Source organism: Mobula hypostoma, chromosome 25, assembly GCF_963921235.1.
Source record: "Mobula hypostoma chromosome 25, sMobHyp1.1, whole genome shotgun sequence".
NCBI lineage: Eukaryota > Metazoa > Chordata > Chondrichthyes > Myliobatiformes > Myliobatidae > Mobula > Mobula hypostoma.
In genome coordinates, this window is record NC_086121.1 from 3,900,123 (window position 1) to 3,917,000 (window position 16,878).

The 16,878-nt window shown below is 40.9% G+C and overlaps 1 protein-coding gene across 1 annotated transcript in view; it reads left to right on the plus strand.

Annotated features, from left to right (window-relative positions):
* The window catches only part of LOC134337858 (ATP-dependent RNA helicase DDX19A-like), a 60,346-nt gene extending 47,533 nt beyond the window's left edge, over positions 1 to 12,813 (plus strand). The window contains exons 11-12 of the mRNA XM_063033170.1: positions 915 to 1,106; positions 10,244 to 12,813. Of these exons, the coding sequence (XP_062889240.1) occupies positions 915 to 1,106; positions 10,244 to 10,305 (254 nt within the window). The 3' untranslated portion in view covers positions 10,306 to 12,813. The remainder of the gene's footprint in view (positions 1 to 914; positions 1,107 to 10,243) is intronic.
* Positions 12,814 to 16,878: the final 4,065 nt, after the last annotated feature.

The following is a 16,878-nucleotide window of genomic DNA, read 5'->3' on the forward strand; positions in this document are numbered from 1 at the left end:
TAGTACTTCTCCCGAAGTGCGGAAATCCACCCCACTTAACACACAAGCATGATTAACCGGTACGTCCTCTAACTCACACCAGCTTACAATCTTATCTCAATCCATCTTCGCACTTAACGTGGCAATCTATACAGTTTAACAAAAGTTCAATCCCGGACGCGGCCCCTACAAATGTAACGCTGAGCTATATCGGCTCGTACTGATCTAGGGGAAGCCCTGTCCGCGCTGAACCGTGTCTCCCAGTTGTGTCGGTTGCTGTGCAATGGCACCTGGTACGACCTCAAACGTCAGACCGCACGCAGTGTACACTTTACAGATTACACTTTATAAATCTTACTAGGACTGTGAGATTAATAGAGATACAATATAAAAGAAAAAGAAAAAGGCGCCAGAATTATCAAAGTTCAATTTCTTCGTGCACACAGTTAGAGCTGAAATACCCGGGGTCTTCTCTCTTCACCCTGTGATCCACTCCGACCCCTCGACTCGCCGCTCGGGACCACCCAAGGAGATCAACCAGGGCGCTTCCAGTACGTCCGTCTTACTCCCGGTCTCTCCTCCAAAAACCCGCCAAAAACACCGTTTCCCAGCCATATGAGACAGAATATCACCCCAGAAAAGAATAACATGGACACCCATTGGTTCATTCGCTCTCTTATCAATAATATAACCCAAACAAGCCGCTAGCGAGAGAACCTTCTCAGCGTTTAACATAACAAAGAAACCATTTTAATTATAACATAACAAAGAAGCCATTTTGATTAACATATGCAGTAACGTAAAAGAAGAAACCCTTTACATCAGTAAATAAAATAAGGAAAACCTTGCTTACATTTTATAAAATATTTCACTCAATCTCTGATTATGAAATTGTTAACTATTCTGTTTACCCCACCCCAACTATTTCACACCAGGTATTGATGTTGAGCAGGTCTCTGTCGTCATCAACTTCGATCTCCCGGTGGATAAGGATGGGAACCCAGACTGCGAGACATACCTTCACCGGATTGGACGGACGGGCCGTTTCGGCAAACGTGGCTTGGCTATCAATATGGTGGATAGTAAATACAGCATGAACATCCTGAACCGGATCCAGGAACATTTCAGTACGTCTCCTAGTCCTCTTTTCAGTGAAGAATGCTTGCCTTCATTAGTCAGGGCATAGAGTATAAGATTCAAGATGGTTTAATGTCATTTCCTGTACATAGGTGTAAAGGAAAACAAAATAATTGTTACTTTGGTTCTGATGCAGCACAAAAAAAGCACAGTAAGATAAAGAACACAATAATAAAAAACACAGTAAATATACTGTAAGTGCATAAATAGCATCTATACATACATGTCCATAAAGTGATGCTAGGACAGGAGTGTCTGTACATCAATTATATGTACATACAGCAGGCATACATAAGCATCCGTGCCACTCCTGCCCCGGCACTCCTCTGCCACCTGTCCCACACCCTACCCTCAGCATTCCATCCTCACCATTCCCAACATCCTTTGTTCCTGCCAGATTTACAAACTTGCTGTCGGCTCCGTGTGGACAAGTACTGTACTGTGCAAAGGTCTGAAGCACCCTAGCTATGTATACGAGTCTAAAGACTTTCCCACTGCACTCTATGCCATAAAGTGAGGCTAAGCACAGGCGTGTCTGTACTTAAGGTGACAGGCAGGAAATGATAAAGGCAGGTGATGAGGCTGGTGTGGAGTGGGGAGTTAGTGGGTGGAGGTGTTGATCAGCCTTACTGCTTGGGAAGGTAACTTTTTGAGTCTGGTGGTCCTGGCGTGGATGCTACATAGCCTCCTCCCTGATGGGAGTGGGACAAGCAGTCCATGAGCAGGGTGGCTGGATTATTCACGACGTACTGGCCTTTTTCCAGCACCTTTCTGCCTATGTGTATGTCTTTGATGTCAGGTAGGCTGGTGCCAGTGAAACGATGGGCAGTTTGTTAGGATGTTCTCGACTGCACACCTGTGGAAGGATGTTCTCTTCACCCTCCTCAGAAAGGTATTGGTTAACTTCTTGATTGTGTGGAACAGTCAGAAAGTCTTTTACAGTTGTATAAAACTTTGGTTTGGCCACATATGGAGTCGTGTGCAATTCAGGTCACCTCTTTCCTGGAAGGATGTGGTGGCATTGCAGAGGGTGCAGAAGAGATCCAGCAGGGTGCTGCCTGGATCATAGAGAGTGAACTACAAGGTGAGTTGGTCAGATTTGGGTTGTTTTTTCCGGAGCAGCAGAAGCTGAGGGGAGACCTGATAGAAGTTTGTAAAGTTATGAGGGACACAGACAAAGTATATCATCAGAATTTTATTTTTTTCAAGTTTGAAATGGCAAATACCTGATGAGATGCACTTAAGGTGAGAGGGGGAAAGTTTAGAGATGTGTGGACGAGTTTTTTTTATATGGAGTAACAGGTGCCTGAACATGCTACCAGGGACAGTGGTGGAAGCAGGTGTAACAGGCTATTAGACACACGTCTGACCGTAGTACCCTACAAATGATTGTGAGGAAAACTCTCTTCTGCCCATCAGGAGCACAACGCACGCAGGGCCCTCAGCATCGTCAGTGATCCCTCCCATCTGTCCAATAATCTCTTTGACCCCCTACCATCAGGAAGGAGATGCTGTAGATTTAGGACAAGAACTGCTAGGTGGAAACAGTTTCTTACCCAACACCATGATGCTACTGAACTCCCTGCCATCACTCAGGTCTCATCGGGTATGAAGCACCAGTAGCATTATATCTTCTCCGTCTGGGTAGCCTCCAACCTGATGGCATGAACATCGATTTCTTGAACTTCTGGTAATTGCCCCCCTCCCACCATTTCCTAGTCCTGTTTCCCTCTCTCACCTTATCTCCTAACCTACCATCACTTCCCTCCAGTGTGCCTCCCGCGTCTCTTTCTGGTACCGCAAGGCTCAGTGCTGGGACCCCAGTTGTTTACAATATATATTAATGACTTAGACGAGGGAATTAAACGCAGCATCTCCAAGTTTGCGGATGACACAAAGCTGGGCGGCAGTGTTAGCTGTGAGGAGGATGCAGGGTGACTTGGATAGGTTGGGTGAGTGGGCAAATTCATGGCAGATGCAATTTAATGTGGATAAATGTGAAGTTATCCACTTTGGTGGCAAGAATAGGAAAACAGATTATTACCTGAATGGTGGCCGATTAGGAAAAGGGGAGGTGCAACGAGACCTGGGTGTCATTATACACCAGTCATTGAAAGTGGGCATGCAGGTACAGCAGGCGGTGAATTCTAAAGGGATTGGACAGGCTAGATGTAGGAAGACTGTTCCCGATGTTGGGGAAGTCCAGAACGAGGGGTCACAGTTGAGGATAAAAGGGAAGCCTTTTGGGACCAAGATGAGGAAGAACTTCTTCACACAGAGAGTGGTGAATCTGTGGAATTCTCTGCCACAGGAAACAGTTGAGGCCAGTTCATTGGCTATATTTAAGAGGGAGTTAGATATGGTCCTTGTGGCTACGGGGATCAGGGGGTATGGAGAGAGGGCAGGTACAGGGTTCTGAGTTGGATGATCAGCCATGATCATACTGAATGGCGGTGCAGGCTGAAGGGGCCAAATGGCCTACTCTTGCACCTATTTTCTATGTTTCCATGGCCTTCTGTCCTCACCTATCAGATTCCTCCAGCCCTTCCTCCACCTTCTTACTCCGACTTCTGATGGAGGGTCTCAGTCTGAAATATCGACTGTTTACTCTTTTCCATCGATACTGCCAGGCCTCCTGAGTGCCTCCCATTTTGTGTGTGTTACTTTGACTTTTAGCATCTGCAGATCTTCTGTTGTTTGAGTAATATTTTGCTGTTTATCTGTTAGCCTGTGTGCTTTTCAGCTAATGCACCTTACTACTAGTTAATTTATTTGTGGTAATATTACTTTGAGCTGTGTGTGAGTTACATATACTGTGTTGTGCACCTTGATCCGGATGAAAGTTGTTTCATTTGGCAGTATACATGTGTACGGCAGAATGTCAATAAACTTGAGCGTGATGACTGTGCAGGAATTGGGGGCGATATGGATCATATGCAGGTGGAAGAGATTTTGTTTAACTTGACATCATAGTCAGCACAGGAATTGTGGGCCAAAGAACTTATGTTCTATATTAAAATTCTCCACCAGAGACATCTATTATTACAGGGATATCTCTTTCAATATTTATTAGAATTATATAAATTGCATAAATACAAATACAAAATTCACAAGGATACAGGTAAGTAATACAAATTACATTACATTTAAATCACAGTAATATGATCACGGTATCCCATATTCCAAATCAATCATGTAGAAAAAAAAAGATTGAATTGTGAAATGAAGTAAAATAAAATAATTGTATTTTATTTTTTAAAAAATCTACCCCCACTACCAAAATGAGCTGGTTGGTAAAACAAAGGGAAGAAAGAAGTGCCTTACCATACAATATAATCATAATCATAATCATGGCTCAGATCCATACTTTAATAACAGTTCAAAGATTATGAAGGTAACTCAGAAAGGGTCTCCATAACATTAGAAAATCATGTTTAGAATCAGAAATCGAACAACGAATCTTCTCTAGATCAAGGCATAACATCGGATAACCGTTGAACATGAGTAGGCGGGGCGGCCTCCTTCTACTTGAGCAAGATCGCTCTCCTGGCCATAAGAGACATAAAGGCCAATACCCGCAAATTAGATGGCTTCAATTTTGTAGCACTATCCTCAACAATACCAAACAAGGCAGTCAAAGGATTGGGCTTAAAACTAACATTGAAAAGTACAGAAAATCTTTGAAATACACCTTTCCAAAATTTTTCAAGGCTCGGACAAGTCCAAAACATATGAATTAGTGTGGCCACTCCATTAGTACATCTATCACAGTAGGGGGAAATACCTGCGTAGAAATGAGAGAGCTTGTCTGTAGACATATGAACTCTGTGTACCACTTTGAATTGTAATAAAGAATGACGAGCACATAATGGTGAAGAATTAATCAATTTTAAAATAATCTTCCAGCTCTGTTCAGATATGAAAATCTGTAAATCCCTTTCCCAGCCTCCTTTAATTTTATCTAAGGAGGCCTTTTTCAGTCCCAACAGCAGACTGTAAATGTAAGATGTTGAACCATTGTCAAAGGGTTTCAGATTAAAAATTGTATCTGTTATATTGTTTGTAGGAAATGTACGTAATTAAGATCTTAAAAAATCTCTAATCTGTAAGTATTGAAAAAAGTGGGTATTGGAAAGGTTAAATTTCGTTGAAAGTTGCACAGAAGAAGAGAGATGCCCTCCATCAAACAGATCCTGAAATTGTTTAATACCCAATCTTTAAATGATAAGTCAATTAAAGATGGTTTTAAAAAACAATTAGAAAAGATGGGGCTCGAGGGAGAATCTCAATAAACCAAAATGTTTTCTAAACTGTAACCAAATCCTCAAAGTATGCTTGACCATCACATTGTCAGTTAGTTTATTTAAAGATGAAGGAAGCGAGGATCCAAGTAAAGAAATAATGGAAAATTTCATAACAGAGTTGACTTCCAAAGAAACCCATATAGGGCAATTTTCATGGTTAATGTAATATATCCAGAACGTAATATTTCGTATATTAACTGCCCAATAATATGACCTAAAATTGGGTAAGGCAAAGCCTCCATTTTGTTTGGTTTTTTTGAAGGTGAGCTTTATTTATACGAGGTTTTTTATTCTTCCATATATAGGAATCCAAAGAGTCAAAAAAAGATTTAGGAATAAAAACAAGCACAGCTTGAAAAAGGTATATAAATTTAGGTAAGATATTTATTTTAATAGAATTAATTCGGCCAGTCAGTGAAAAAGAGAGAGGCGACCAATTAGAAAGTGTTTTTTTTAACATAATTCATTAAAGTTTAAAAGTTTTCCTTAAATAAATCTTTATAATTCTTAGTAATTGTTACTCCTAAATATGTAAATTGTTTTCTTAAAATTTTAAAAGGAAGGTTAATATCAGTTGGTATTAAATTGTTTAAAGGAAACAGTAACAGTTCACTCTTATGTAAGTTTAATTTATTCCGAGAACTGACTAAAATTAGTCAGTAAACGGAACATAAATGTTAAAGAAGTCGTAACATTAGATATAAAAAGCAATAAGTCATCAGCATAGAGCGAAACTTTATGGATAGTACCTCTCCTTAAAATACCAGTAATATCTTTAGACTCTCGAAAAGCAATTGCTAAGGGTTCTAGTACCAAATCAAAAAGCAGAGGGCTCAAAGGACAACCTTGTCTAGTTCCACATTGGAGATTAATGGGTTTAGAATTCTGAAGATTAGTAGAAGATTAATTAGAAGATTAGTAATTTAATCCAATGAATAAAATTAGGTCCAAAATTAAATTTTTCTAAAGATGTAAATAGATAATTCCCTTCAACTCTGTCAAAGGCCTTCTCCGCATCCAAAGATATCACACATTCCGATATTTCCTTAGATGGAGAATGCATAACATTTAACAGTCTCAGTCTGAAATGTCGACTGTTTACTCTTTTCCATAAATACTGCCGGGCCTGCCAAGTGCCTCCCATTTTGTGTGTGTTACTTTGATTTTTAGCATCTGCAGATCTTCTGTTGTTTGAGTACTATTTTACTGTTTATTTTTTAGCCTGTGTGCTTTTCAGCTAATGCACCTTACTGCTAGTTAATTTATTTGTGGTAATATTACTTTGAGCTGTGTGTGAGTTACATGTACTGTGTTGTGCACCTTGATCCGGATGAAAGTTGTTTCATTTGGCAGTATACATGTGTACGGCAGAATGTCAATAAACTTGAGCGTGATGACTGTGCAGGAATTGGGGGCAATATGGATCATATGCAGGTAGAAGAGATTTCGTTTAATTTGACATCATAGTCAGCACAGGAATTGTGGGCCAAAGAGCTTATGTTCTATATTAAAATTCTCCACCAGTTATTACAGGGATATCAATCATATTTTACAAAAATTGGATTCACCATTAGATCACATCTGCATTAAGTATTTACTGTAAATTTTAAAATTAAATTTAGCTATTTAAATGTTACAAGAAATGCTAATAGACGTGAACTGGAAAGGTTTCAAACGTGCATTAAATTATGAAGTGAAAGCTAGTATTCCCCTTTGCAAACTGGAATCAAGATTCCAATCTATGTTTTTTATTTGCACACTTTGTCTTTTGCACGTTGGTTGTTCGTCAGTCTTTGTGTGTAGTTTTTAATTGATTTTATTTTATTTCTTTGTTCTACTGTGAATGCCTGCAAGAAAATGAATCCCATTGTAGTATATAGTGAAATATACATACTTTGATAATAAATTTACTTTGAACTTGTTTTACGGTTAGAAGAAAAGTGAAAGGTGTGATTAACTCAAAGTCTTTCTCCTTAACACTTGGGCTAGGTAGCTTTATAGCAATACTGTCAAGCCAGAATAATACTTTGTAACTTAAAACCAATCAACGTCACTGAAGCTTTTATTTGTAATGATCCTGTTACAAATGCCCTGGGTGTCGAGGTTCCTTAATGATGGATGCTGCCTTCTTGAGGCACCACCTTTTGGAAGTGTCCTCCTTTGGTTATTGAATGTTAATTTTGGTTTGTGGCTGAGTGGGGGCGACTGGGACTAGCAGTGTGGATGTTACAGATATCATGGAACATTTGGGCCGAAGGGTCTGTTTCTGTGCTACATGTCGCAATGAATCTATGACCCAAAATTGATTTTAATTACCTGCATTGAATTTTGGCTGCAGCTTTGGTCTGTGTTTTTAATACTTCACTCTGCAGATTGCAGAATAAACCGGAATTGGAACTTTTTGTTTATAAACACATTCTATAATATGGTTAAATAAAAAGAAACATTTTTTTGTATTGACAGAGTAGATTATGTTCATTATTAAGCAGGCAGAGAGCCGGCTATAACCAATTTACCTGTATTGCCAAGTTGGAGTATTGTAAGCAATTTTAGGCCCCTTATCTAAGAAAAGTCGTGCTGGCATTGGAGAGGGACCAGCGGAGGTGTATGAGAATGGTCCTGGGAATGAAAGGGTTAACGTATGCGGAGCCGAGCGTTTGATGGCTCTGAGCCTGTATTCGCTGGGGTTTAGGGGAATGGGGGGGGGGTGGAATTTCATTGAAACTTATCAAATATTGAAAGGCTTGGACAGAGCGGATGTAGAGAGGAGGCTTCCTGTAGCGGATCGGAGGGCACAACCTCAAAGGTGTCTATTTAGAACAGAGATGAGGAGATATTTCTTTAGCCAGAGGGTGGTGAATTTGTGGAATTGATTGCCACTGTACATTAAATCCTGATGGAGGGTCTTGACTCAAAATGTCAATTGTTTATTCATCTCCACAGATGCTGCCTGACCTGCTGAGATCCTCCAGCGTTTTGTGTGTGTTGCTCTGGATTTCCAGCAACTCTTGTGTCTGTGAGGTGCCATAGGGTGTGACTTAATTATTAGCATTGATTATTATTAATCAATAATTTATTAATACTGAGTACAGCATTTTCTCCATTTTCTGACGAGATCTCTCTGCCTCTGAGCGTGCTCAGTGTTTTCCAGGAGATGACCAACACCACTGAGCTGCAGTTACTCCCCTTCCTTTCCAGTCCTGATGAATGATCTCGACCCAAAACATTAACTGCTTACTCTTCCATAGATGCTGCCTAGTGTTACTCTGGATTTCCAGCACTTGCAGAGTCTCTGGTGTTTATGACAATAGACAATAGGTGCAGGAGTAGGCCATTCGGCCCTTCGAGCCAGCACCGCCATTCACTGTGATCATGGCTGATCATCCACAATCAGTATCCAGTTATCCCCATAACCTTTGATTCCGCTATCTTTAAGAGCTCTATCCATCTCTTTTTTGAAAGCATCCAGAGACTTGGCCTCCACAGCCTTCTGGGGCAGAGCATTGCATATATCCACCACTCTCTGGGTGAAAAAGTTTTTCCTCAACTCCGTTCTAAATGGCCTACCCCTAATTCTTAAACTGTGGCCTCTGGTTCTGGACTCACCCATCAGCGGGAACATGCTTCCTGCCTGCAGCGTGTCCAATCCCTTAATAATCTTATATGTTTCAATAAGATCCCCTCTCAGCTTTCTAAATTCCAGTGTATACAACCCCAGTCGCTCCAATCTTTCAAGATATGACAGTCCCGCCATCCCGGGAATTAACCTTGTGAACCTACGCTGCACTCCCTCAATAGCAAGAATGTCCTTCCTCAAATTTGGAGACCAAAACTGCAGGTGTGGTCTCACCAGGGCCCTGTACAGCTGCAGAAAGACCTCTTTGCTCTTATACTCAATTCCCCTTGTTATGAAGGCCAGCATGCCATTAGCTTTCTTCACTGCCTGCTGTACTTGTTTCAGTGACTGATGTACAAGAACACCTAGATCTCGTTGTGCTTCCCCTTTTCCTAACTTGACTCCATTTAGATAATCTGCCTTCCCGTTCTTACCACCAAAGTGGATAACCTCACATTTATCCACATTAAACTGCATCTGCCATGTATCTGCCCACTCACCCAGCCTGTCCAAGTCACCCTGCATTCTCATAACATCCTCCTCACATTTCATACTGCCACCCAGCTTTGTGTCATCGGCAAATTTGCTAATGTTACTTCTGATTCCCTCATCTAAATCATTAATATATATTGTAAACAGCTGCGGTCCCAGCACTGAACCCTGCGGTTTATGACGTTGACATCTAATTCACCTTGCCTTGTCCTGGCAGAGAGGGAAGGGCCGAGAAAGTGCTCACCCCTCTCCTCACTGTAAACATGAATGCACACAAAATAATAACTGAAAATATCCCTGAAAACAGAATTTCACAAATACCACAGTAATGTAGCAGTTAGCGTAATACTATTACAGCTCAGGGCATTCCAGAGTTTGTACATTCTTCCGATGACCACATGGGTTTCCTCTGGGTGCTCGTTTCCTCCCACAGTCCAAAGATGAACAGGTTAGTAGGTTAATTGGTCATTGTAAATTGTCCTGAACTTAGACTAGGGTTTAGCAGCTGGGTTGCTGGTTGGTGCGGCTCGATGGGCCGGAAAGGCTAGTTCCATGCTGTAATAGTTAGATTGATGATTGGTGATAGATGGTAGTTGATGATAGATAATAGTTGATGATGATAGATAATGGTTGCTGTTAGATTGACAGATAAAAACTTTAAGCTGGAGCCATTAGCAATCTTCAATGTTATAACCACTATATGATTCTCTTCCAGACAAGAAAATTGAGAAACTTGACACCGATGACCTTGATGAGATTGAGAAGATTACTAACTGAACAACAGGCTGAATTCGCCCTTCTCAACCCTGTGACAACACGCACCCAGATGCAATTGGACTTTTGGACTAGATATCAGTTTGGTTTCTTCTGCAGCCAAGTTTGAGAATAAACTGACAGAATCAAATTATATTCAATTTACCTCATTTAAAAATTTGCATTGGGACTGTAAAATCTTGTATTTTTCCTTCAATGGAGTGAAAAATAAAAAATGCCAGGAACATGTTTACATGACATCATTCAACATTATATAGTTTGTCTTAGTTAGCCTTAAAAGGAATATTTGAAATGCCAAACAACAACGAAAAAGGTGAGAGATATAAATGTGAAGTAAAGAAGACCTTTTCCATTTAGATAGTGTTCATTTTTAATACAGTGGGTTACAATCATAGATTTAATTCTGTTTGGAAGTGAAGTGTTACTGAAATAAATTGAAACACACTATGTTACCTTACACAAACTTAATAACTTCATCATTTAGCAAATTAATTACAAAATGTAATTTATTCTCACCAACTATGGTAGTTGAGATAATTATCAGTTTGTTTTCTTAATTTATTACTTAACAGGTAATTTAGTCACAGCTAGTTTCCTCCTGGATACAGTGATGGTGCTTCGAATCTGTTACTCCCTCTGTATTTAAAGGTATCTAGTTTGCTGCATTAACTCTTGGCTATTTCTACAGACTGAGATAAACAGTTTACCCAGCACCTCTCAAGTAACTTACTGTTAAGCTCTAGTGAATCAAAAAGACCCTCTAATACTTAACTGAGTACTTTAACTTTAATAGGGGTGTTAGTTGCTTAATACAAGAGCTTCCAAAGTGGTTATAGAAAATGTAATGTGTTTTTATAGGACGCAGGCATCTGATTTCAATCTTGGCCTAAAATTTCCAGACTTTTTGGGTAAGAAGCAGTATTGGGCAGATGTAATTTTTAATTGACGAATTTGAACTTAAAGCTGCTGTATGAATAAGTAGACTAGAGCAGCATGTGAAGTGACTTGCTCGAGTTAATAGTTTTTCGAATAGCTGCACTCAATAAACATTCTGCATAATGGCTTGGAATCTCAACTCATATAAGTATCTGCGCAGATGAATTGCCTTGTAGTCATTTCCTGAGTGGTTTCACTTTATGCTTGTGTAGAATATAAACCAGAAGCTGTTCTGAGCTTTTAGGCTGGGAATAGCTTTTGTAGATCCTTGCCTTCATGGTAGGTATAATTGTTCCCCATATTATGCTTATGTAAAGCTGATAATTGAGACAATATTTGCCATGCACTGCATGTTTCTGTACCAGTGGCAGCTGGAGAAATCACTGTCACCGCTATCAAGTCAGATTCCTGCTGTGGCAACACACACAAAATGCTGGAGGTACTCAGCAGGTCAGGCAGCATCTATGGAGAGGAACAAACAGATGATGTTTCAGCCCAAGACCTTTCATGACTCCTGTAGATGCTGCTTGACCTGCTGAGTTCCTGCAGCATTTTGTGTGTGTGTTGCTCTGGATTTCCAGCATCTGCTGAATCTCTTGTGTTTAAGATTCCTGCCATTGTTATTTTTCTCCATTTATACCAGATAATCCATTTAATAAATGTCAAAGTCAAAACATTTGTACACAGCAACTATTTTTAAATCATTTTACTAATATGGACATCGATCCTTTAACATGAATTGGGATGTGTGCATCTTTTCTACCGGAAATCTGTCAAGCGGAGATTGGGTGATTTCTCCTGCTTGTCCCGTGTGGAAGCTTCATATACTGTGGCTAGCAACATAGACCGTAGCTATATGAAGTAGAGGCTCTTGCAGTGTTAAGGGACAATTACTTTAAATAGCACAGCAATTTGAATTAAAGGGGAATTGTGGTTTGGCAATCAATTATTTGCAATATACGGCTAGCTTCTGGATGACTTCTTTCTTGTATTCCACAAGTAATGTTCTCAACTGGTGACTTGCAACTCTGCAGTGAGGGGGGGAGGGGGGAAGTATTTAACAATCACTCCTCTCACTAGAATTGATTCAAATCTGTTGTTTAATAGAAGTGGGGAGAGCAAGGATGAAGCTATAGAAAATAAAAGACAAAACACAAAATACAATCTTATGCAAAAACATTGGCTGTGAAATTCTGTTTAAATACAGAAATAAATTAAACTTTTACCGAGTAAAAATTAAAGATAATTTGAGGTTGTACCTAAAGTTTTAGGAGAATTTGACAAAATGCCCTCTCCACGTGTATAAAAAAGCTTTATCTTAAATTGGGTGTGCAGCTTCAATTACTGTGTGTTGAATTTTGTACTATAGGGTGTATGCATTTGTACACAGTGCATTTTTATTTGGATTGTAATTGGAAATATTTAACTGCAGAAATGAATGAGTGTTGAGGATACATTGAGAGTGAAATGCCTATAATTTTACAAATTGTAATAGATCATTTAGCAGCCATAACAATGGAGATGGCAGATGCTGCTTCTGATTTGCATATTATGTACTAATTGGAATAAAGAATAAGTACATCAACTCTTCTCTATTTTATTTTATTTCACTGGTTACTATTTTCTGAATCTGCAAAGCTTGCGGACAATATGAAGATAGAAACATAGAAAATAGGTGCAGGAGTAGGCCATTCGGCCCTTCGAGCCTGCACCGCCATTTATTATGATCATGGCTGATCATCCAACTCAGAACCCCGCCCCAGCCTTCCCTCCATACCCCCTGATCCCTTTAGCCATAAGGGCCATATCTAACTCCCTCTTAAATATAGCCAATGAACTGGCCTCAACTGTTTCCTGTGGCAGAGAATTCCACAGATTCACCACTCTCTGTGAAGAAGTTTTTCCTAATCTCGGTCCTAAAAGGCTTCCCTTCTATCCTCAAACTGTGGCCCCTCGTTCTGGACTTCCCCAACATCGGGAACAATCTTCCTGCATCTAGCCTGTCCAATCCCTTTAGGATTTTATACGTTTCAATCAGATCCCCCCTCAATCTTCTAAATTCCAACGAGTACAAGCCCAGTTCATCCAGTCTTTCTTCATATGAAAGTCCTGCCATCCCAGGAATCAATCTGGTGAACCTTCTTTGTACTCCCTCTATGGCAAGGATGTCTTTCCTCAGATTAGGGGACCAAAACTGCACACAATACTCCAGGTGTGGTCTCACCAAGGCCTTGTACAACTGCAGTAGTACCTCCCTGCTCCTGTACTCGAATCCTCTCGCTATAAATGCCAGCATACCATTCGCCTTTTTCACCGCCTGCTGTACCTGCATGCCCACTTTCAATGACTGGTGTATAATGACACCCAGGTCTCGTTGCACCTCCCCTTTTCCTAATTGGCCACCATTCAGGTAATAATCGGTTTTCCTATTTTTGCCACCAAAGTGGATAACTTCATATTTATCCACATTAAATTGCATCTGCCATGAATTTGCCCACTCACCCAACCTATCCAAGTCACCCTGCATCCTCTTAGCATCCTCCTCACAGCTAACACTGCCACCCAGCTTCGTGTCATCCGCAAACTTGGAGATGCTGCATTCAATTCCCTCATCCAAGTCATTAATATATATTGTAAACAACTGGGGTCCCAGCACTGAGCCTTGATAGGTAGAGGGGCAGTTAGTTTTGAGGAAGTAGGGAGGCTACTTGGGCAGGATTCCCTAAAGGTTAATTTGCAGGTCGAGTCTGTGGTGAGGAAGGAAAATGCAATGCTGCCATTCATTTCAGGAGGACTAGAATATAAAAGCAAGGACATAACTGGAATTCAGAAGAATGAGGGGTGACCTCATTAAAATCAATCAAACATTGCAAGGCCTTGACAGAATGGATATGGAGGGGTTGTTTCCTTTGGTGGGGAAGTCTTAAGACCAGAGAATACAGCCTTGGAATAGAGGGACGTCCATTTAGAACAATGATAAGGAGGGATTTCTTTAGACAGAGTGGTGAATCTGTGGGATTCATTCCCGTAGGCAGCTGTGGAGGCCGAGTCATTGGGTATATTTAAGGCAGAGGTTGATTCTTGATTAGTCAGGGCATGAAGGGATATAGGGAGAAGGCAGGAGATACAGGCTGAGAGGGAAGGTGATCATCTGTGGTGAAATGGCAGAGCAGACTCAATTGGCCAAATGGCCTAATTCTGCTCCTGTATCTGTGGTTGTATCTTCTTAAAGATTGTTTCATTTTATATGTACGCATTATGTCATGGTAAGGATACATGGATGATTATATTTCCCTCTCTGGCCTCTTGCCTCTTTACCTGCGATCACCTCCCCCCAGGTGCCTCTCCTCCTTCCCTTTCTCCTGTGGTCCACTCTCCTCTCCTGTCAGATTCCTTCTTCAGCCTTTATCTTTCCCACCCCTCTGGCTTTACCTATCACCTTCCATCTTGGCTTCTTCCCCCTTCCCCCTTCCTTTCCAGTCCTGAGGAAGGGTTTCAGCAGAAATGTCGACTGTTTATTAATTTCCATGGATACCGCCTGACCTGCTGAGTTTATCAAGCAGCCCTTTAGGTGTAGATGTACAGCTGAGTCTTGACCTGAGGGGTTAGCCCTCCTTTGTGGGCCATCCATTGGTGAAGTGGTTGTTTTGTCTCACCGGTATGCAGATCTGTGCAGTTCTCATTACACCTAAAGGACAAGGACTCCGTTGATGATAACAATGTGCACATTTTGGAGAGGGAGGACAGATGGTTTGAAAAAAGGGTTAAAGAAGCCATCTTTGTCAAACTGGAAAACCCATCCCTGAACAGAGGGAGTGGGGTACGACACCACATACCAGCTACTTACAATGCAGTCCGAACATCTCTACCTCAGCATCTCCACAACACACTTCCATTCATGCAAAGGTAAGATTAATGACCATCTCATTACCTCTATGACTCTTAAACAAATTTCAGGCAGGGCTCATAGAATAAACTTTTTCTCTAACCGTGTGGGTTTCCTCCCACAGTCCAGAGACATGGTTAGTAGGTTAGTTAGTCATGGTAAACCCTGCGACTAGGCTAGTTTTAAATGTGTGTGTTGCTGGCCGCAGCGGTTTGTTGTTCCAGAAGGGCTTTTTCTACGTATATCTAAATATTAAAAAGTGAGCTGCAAGAATTTAATGAATTTTGCACTTAATTCTTCTAGTGATTCAGTTTATTTATTCTCTTTTGAAGGTATCAATTTCACAGTACCATTGTTGAAGTTACTGTGGGGTGAATTTTGCTGGAGTTGGCAGCTAGGATTAGTATGTTTAAACTTTCAGATGAAAGGTCTCAGCCTGAAATGTCAATTGTCTTCCCCTCCATAGATGCCAAATCTCTTGTGTACATCCCACGTTCGATCAATTCCTCTCACAACCTCTGCTCCTTTGACCTAACTGTCTTTAGACCTAACTGTACCTTTCCTGGAAGGGAATGAACAGTTGACATTTCGGGCTGAAACCCTTCATCAGGATCTGCATTCATTTCCATAGATGCTGCCTGCCCTGCTGAACTCTCCAGCATTTTGTGTGTGGTGCTCTGAATTTCCAGCATCTGCAGAATCTCTTGTGTTTCGGAGAGCGGAACTAAACATGAGATTCTGCAGACGCTGAAAATCCATCTGCTGGTGAGGCCTAATTTGAAATATTGTGTGCAGTTTTGGTCACCAACTTACAGGAAGGATATAAACAAGGTTGAAAGAGTACAGAGAAAGTTTACAAGGATACTGCCAGATCTGGAGAACCTGAGTTATAAGGAAAGATTGAATAGGTTAGGACTTTAGTCCTTAAAGTGTACAGTATTAGATTGAGCTGATTTGATAGAGGTATACAAAATTATGAAAGATTTGGAAAGGATATATGCAAGCAGGCTTTTTCACTGAGATTGGGTGGGACTACAACCAGGGGTCATGGGTTAAAGATGAAAAGTTTAGGAGGAATATGGGAGGAAACCTCTTCACTCAGAGGGCTGTGAGAGCTGCCAGCATAAGTGGTGCATGTGAGCTCAATTTCAATATTTAAGCAAAGTTTGGATAGTTACATTGGTGGTTGAGTATGGAGGGTTTTGGTTCCGGTGCAGGTCAATAGGAATAGGCTGTTTAAATGGAATTGGCATGAACTAGATGGGCTGAAGGGCCTCTCACCTCAGACAGTTGAGGAAGTTTGGTATGGGCCCCCAAATTCTAAGAAGTGAGAGTGTCCTGACTGGCTGCATCACTGCCTGGCATGGGAACCATACCTCCCTTAATCGCAGGACACTGCAGGGTGGTGCAGACAGTCCAGCACATCTGTAGTTGTGAACTTCTCACTATTCAGGACATTTACAAAGACGGGTGTGTAAAAAGGGCCCTTAGGATCATCGGAGACCCGAGTCATCCCAACCACAATCTATTCCAGCTGCTACCATCCGGGAAGCAGTACCACAGCATAAAAGCCAGGACGAACAGGCTCCGGGACAGCTTCTTCCACCAGGCGATCAGACTGATGAACTCACACTGACTTGAGTGTACTCAATATTACAAACCCCATTCTGTTTATTATAAATTACTATGATTGCACATTTAGATGGAGACATAACGTAAAGATTTTTACTCCTCGTGTATGTGAAGGATGTAAG